Source organism: Geospiza fortis, unplaced genomic scaffold (genome assembly GCF_000277835.1).
Source record: "Geospiza fortis unplaced genomic scaffold, GeoFor_1.0 scaffold1319, whole genome shotgun sequence".
NCBI lineage: Eukaryota > Metazoa > Chordata > Aves > Passeriformes > Thraupidae > Geospiza > Geospiza fortis.
Genome location: NW_005054770.1, coordinates 58,284 through 63,569, shown reverse-complemented (window position 1 = coordinate 63,569; position 5,286 = coordinate 58,284). Strand labels below are relative to the sequence as shown.

General features: G+C 45.8%; 1 protein-coding gene and 2 non-coding genes across 3 annotated transcripts in view; 2 read left to right on the top strand and 1 right to left on the bottom strand.

The window, feature by feature from the left end:
- LOC102038138 (E3 ubiquitin-protein ligase TRIM39-like) overlaps positions 1–3,378 on the top strand; it is a 17,378-nt gene extending 14,000 nt beyond the window's left edge. Inside the window, exon 5 of the mRNA XM_031065421.1 lies at positions 2,864–3,378. Within this exon, the coding sequence (XP_030921281.1) occupies positions 2,864–3,378 (515 nt within the window). The remainder of the gene's footprint in view (positions 1–2,863) is intronic.
- Positions 3,379–4,041: 663 nt separating this feature from the next.
- On the top strand, positions 4,042–4,113 carry TRNAE-CUC. The gene has a single exon. It is a non-coding gene; the product is annotated as a tRNA-Glu (tRNA).
- Positions 4,114–4,773: 660 nt separating this feature from the next.
- Positions 4,774–4,878, bottom strand: TRNAL-CAA. Its single transcript has 2 exons — positions 4,841–4,878; positions 4,774–4,819 (listed from the first exon to the last, which is right to left on the bottom strand). It is a non-coding gene; the product is annotated as a tRNA-Leu (tRNA).
- Positions 4,879–5,286: the final 408 nt, after the last annotated feature.

Sequence of the window (5,286 nt, the reverse complement as noted above, 5' to 3'; positions counted from 1 at the left end):
AGTGCCAGCAGCAGCCCTGGGAGCTCCTGCAGGTGAGGCCCCGGAGCCGCCAAAAAACCAAATCCCAAACAGATTTGGGCAGGAAGGGGCCTCAAATCCCAAACAGAATCCCAGGTTTGGGCAGGGAGGGGACTCACAGAGCCACAACAAACACGCCTTCCGCTGGGCTGTGCTTCTCCAACATGGAGATACAAAAATTCCTTTTAAAATAATTTTCACCCCTGAATTAGTCCTTTAATGCCCAGGCTGTGCACTGGAGTGTTGTGGATCACCTCCAGGGTCCGGCTCACCTGGCACTGGGGTTCACCTGTCCAGGTGAGCCCCTCAGCAATTCCCGGTTCCCTTGTCCTCAGTGGGAAAGCACCCAGGTGCTCCCCTGGTCTGGGGGTTGCCACCAAAGCAGTTAATTGATAATTAAATAATCAAATGTAAAAAAAAAATCCAAACGTTCAAATGTCGAAATGTTCAAATAGCCAAACATACAAATATCCAAACAGCCAAACATTCAAACATCCACATTTTCAAACACCCAAATTTTCAAATATCCAAACATCCAAACAGCCAAATATTCAAACAGCCAAACATCCAAACAGCCAAACATTTAAACACCCAGACATTCAAACAGCCAAACATTCAAACAGCCAAACATTCAAATATCCAAATATTCAAACACCCAGACATTCAAACAGCCAAACATTCAAACACCCAAACATTCAAACACCCAAACATTCAAACAGCCAAACATTCAAACAGCCAAACATTCAAACATTTAAACGGCCAAATAGCCAAACAGTGAAACATTTAAACACCCAAACATTTAAACAGCCAAACATCCAAACAGCCAAACTTTCAAACAGCCAAACATTTAAACAAACATTTAAACACCCATACATTCGAATGAGCAGAGATGTTAATCACCCTGGGCGAGGGGACGATGCCGATAACCCAAGTGCTCCTCAAGGCTGCCGTGACCTCACCCGAATTCCCGCAGATCCAGAATCCCCCAGGGTCACCCCGGGGCCCTCCCTGGTTGTTCAGCCCAGGCTGGCTCCACGCTGACCTGTCCGTCTGTCTGTCTGTCTGTCTGTCTGTGTCTCCCCTGCAGGACAGCAGAGACATCCTGAGCAGGTTTGTGGCTCCTCACCCGCATTCCTGGCGTGTTCTTGTTTGGCTTTGGGGGACCCCAAAGTCCCAACACCCCCTGAGCTGTGTGAGATGGACACAGGACACAGCTGGGACGCCACAAAAGCCCAGTTAGGATGGTGGAACCAGGGTCTGGTACCTTCAGGAGGGTGAAAGGACCTCCAGCTCGGCTGCAGCTGCTCTCCGATCTGTGAGAAACCTCCCTGGTCCTGGAGGGATGGGATTTTCCTCCTCAAAAACAGCGAGCCAGCAGCTAAAAGGGTTAAATTCTGAGGGAATTAGAATTTTGGGAATTGGAATTTTACACCCTTTAACAAACCTGATTATGCCCACTTCAGGCTGGAGGGTGGAAAGGAGGAAAATGGACAAGGAAAGTTGTTTTTATTCCCTGATTTCCACTGGTAAAAAATCTTCACTGTCCAGAGGCTGGGTGAGGAAATGTTCCCCAGGAGGAGCAGATCCCAAAAACCTCCTGGAGATGCCAAAACCCGAGAGGAATGGGATTGTAAAATCGTGGAAATTTGGGATGGTTTGGGTTGGAAGGGGCCTTTCAAGCCTTCCCGGCTGCCTCTCCACTCCCACCATTCTGAATTTTTGTGGAAAAAATCTTGTCCTGCTTTCCAGGCTGGAGGAGCAGAGTGCCCCGGAGCCGGTGGAGACCTCAGCAGAGCTGGCAGAGGCACCCACAGGGCTGCCCCAGGAGAATGTCACCCTCAAGGAGATGCTGAAGAAATTCCAAGGTGTGGAGGGAGCAGGGAAAGGGGGGTGGGCTCTGTGTCAGTGCCGCCTTTGGAAATCACCCCACAAAGGTGAAAATCACAGAAATTTCCGCACGGAAACTTCGGAAAGGAAAGCCGCAGGATGCCCCCCAATGACCAGCAAAACTCCCACACTCCAGAGCTCCATTTCTCCATAATTTCTCCATAATTTCTCCATCATTTCTCCATCATGTCTCCATCATTTTCTCTGTCATTTCTCCATCATTTTCTCCATAATTTCTCCATCATTTCTCCATCATTTTCTCTGTCATTTCTCCATCATTTCTCCATCATTTTCTCCACCATTTTCTCCATAATTACTCCATAATTTCTCCATAATTTTCTCCGTCATTTTCTCCATCATTTCTCCATCATTTTCACCATAATTACTCCATAATTTCTACATAATTTTCTCCATTTCTCCATCATGTCTTGATAATTTTCTCCATCATTTCTCCATCATTTCTCCATAATTTCTCTATAATTTTTCCACCATTTCTCAATCATTTTCTCAATCATTTGTCCCCCCAAATGTGGCACAAACCCCACCCCAAATGTGGCACAAACCCAACCCCAAAGGTGGCACAAACCCAACCCCAAAGGTGGCACAAACCCACCCCAAATGTGGCACAAACCCAACCCCAAAGGTGGCACAAACCCACCCCAAATGTGGCACAAACCCAACCCTAAAGGTGGCACAAACCCAACCCCAAAGGTGGCACAAACCCACCCCAAATGTGGCACAAACCCAACCCTAAAGGTGGCACAAACCCAACCCCAAAGGTGGCACAAACCCACCCCAAATGTGGCACAAACCCAACCCCAAAGGTGGCACAAACCCACCCCAAATGTGGCACAAACCCAACCCCAAAGGTGGCACAAACCCACCCCAAATGTGGCACAAACCCAACCCCAAATCTCTCGAGGGCCCAGACCCCAACCCTCCCTCCCTCCCTCCGCAGTCAGCCTGACGTTGGACCCCGACACGGCGCATCCGCGCCTGGCCCTGTCCGAGGATGGGAAATGCGTCCGCTGGGACGACGCCCGCAGATCCATCCCCGACCACCCCAAACGCTTCGACTCCTCGCGCTGCGTGCTGGCCCGCGAGGGATTCACCCGCGGCCGGCACTACTGGGAGGTTCAGGTGCGCCAGGGCTCGGCCTGGGCCCTCGGCGTGGCCAAGGCGTCCGTGGCCAGGAAGGGCCGGGTCAGCGTCAAGCCCGAGCGGGGCATCTGGGCCGTGGGGCGCTGCGGCAGCCAGTGCCAGGCTCTGGCGTCCCCCAGCGTCCCCATCGCCCTCCCTGAAGCCCCCGAGGTGGTCGGGGTCTACCTGGACTACGAGGGCGGGCGCGTGGCGTTCCTGGATGCGCAGAGGGAGGCGCCGATGTTCGCGTACCCCGCGGCGAGGTTTGGGGGCGAGGAGCTGCTGCCCCTGCTGTGCCTGGGCAGGGGCTGCTGCTTCAGGCTGTGCCCCTGAGACCCCCGAGGCGGGGCACGCAGCTGGGCAGGGGGCTTGGCTGGGAAATTGCCTTTTTTCTGTCATTTCTCCGTTATTTCTTCATCGTTTCCGTCATTTCTCCATAACTTCCATTAATTTTCGCAATCATTTTCTCCCTCATTTCTCCATCGTTTTCTTCATCATTTCCTCCGTAATTTTCTTCATCATTTCTCCATCACTTTCTCAACCATTTTCTCCATCATTTTCTCCATAATTTCTTGATAATTTTTTCCATCATTTCTCCCTCATTTTCTCCATCATTTCTCCATCATTTCTCGATCATTTTCTCTATCATTTCTCGATGATTTTGTCCATCAGTTCTCCACAATTTTCTCCATAATTTCTTCATTATTTTCTCGGTAATTTCTCGAGAATGTTCTCCATAATTTTCTCCCTAATTTCTCGATAATTTCTCCATAATTTTCTTGATAATTTTCTCCATCATTTCCACAATCTTCATTTTCCTGCAAAGAGAATTCAGACAAATGCTGGTTCGAGGGTTCTGACAGGCTTTCAGCGTTTGGAGGGTGAGAACAGAAGGGAAGGAAACACACAGAACCTCCTTTTTTTAGTGAATTCAACCAAAAAAAAAAAAAAATTCTGGTTAGGTCGTGTTTTGTGAGATAAGAAATTTAGCTGCCTTCCCTGGTGGTCTAGTGGTTAGGATTCGGCGCTCTCACCGCCGCGGCCCGGGTTCGATTCCCGGTCAGGGAATTATGTTTTTACTTTCGCTAAAATAATTTCATTTTTTTGAAAAATCTATTCATATCTAAACAATCTCCTAACCCCCAAAACACCACTTTTCTCCTCTTTTTTGTGCCTCGTCCCCTTCCTCCTGCCCCAGCGCCTTCTGTTACCAAGCAATGAATAAATAAATAAACTAAGAAACAATAATGCTAATTGTATTTTTTTTCATTACGTTTATAAGAAAGGCATTTACCAGCTGTGCTAAAATAATCGCAGTTGAATACTGAAATTAAATAATGGCGATTATTGAGGGGTTAATTGTTTATTTTGCATTAGGATTATTTACAGGGAGCAATTTCGAAATTTTTAAAAAGAGCAACAATGTGGAAAAGGGGGAAAATTTTGAAAAAGAAACAATCATTTGATAAACGGAATAATAATTTGAAAAAAAGGGGATGAATACTTTTAAAAAGAGGAATAATAATTGGAAAAGGAATAGTAATTTTAGAGAGGGGAAAATAATTTTTACAAAGAGATTAAAGCTCTGAAAACGGGAATAATGATTAGAATGGGAAGTAACAATTTAAAAACGGAAATAATAATTTATGAAGGAATTATAATTTGAAAAAAGGGAAAGCATAGCAGGAAAAGGGGGCGTTTTTAAAATGTTTTTTAAAAATCCAACGCTGTCAGGAGTGGGATTTGAACCCACGCCTCCATGAGGAGACCAGAATTCCCGAGGGAAGGAGAAGTCCTTGAGTCTGGCGCCTTAGACCACTCGGCCATCCTGACGGCGAGAATTTCACCCAACACAGAGCAAATCGGGGAGTTAAAAAAAATTTTTTTTTTTTGGGCAGGGGGGGGCCGTTTGGTTTTACTTCTTTTTTTTTGGTCTGTGGTTTTGTGGGGGCTCTTTCAATACTAATAAAAGGTAATTATTAAAAAGATAGAATAATAATGCTTGTTGAGAGTAGAAAGAAATAATATTTTTTAAAGGAATAGTAGTTGAGGGGAAAGGATTTCAAAATGGAGTAATGATTTCTAAAAGGAACAATCATTCTCACAGAATAAAAATAGTAAAATCCGGCATAATATTAATAATTTTAAAAGGAACGATGATGGCAACTATTATTATTACTACTATTAGTATTAGTATTATATTATTATTATTTATACATTTATATATTTATATATAAATAT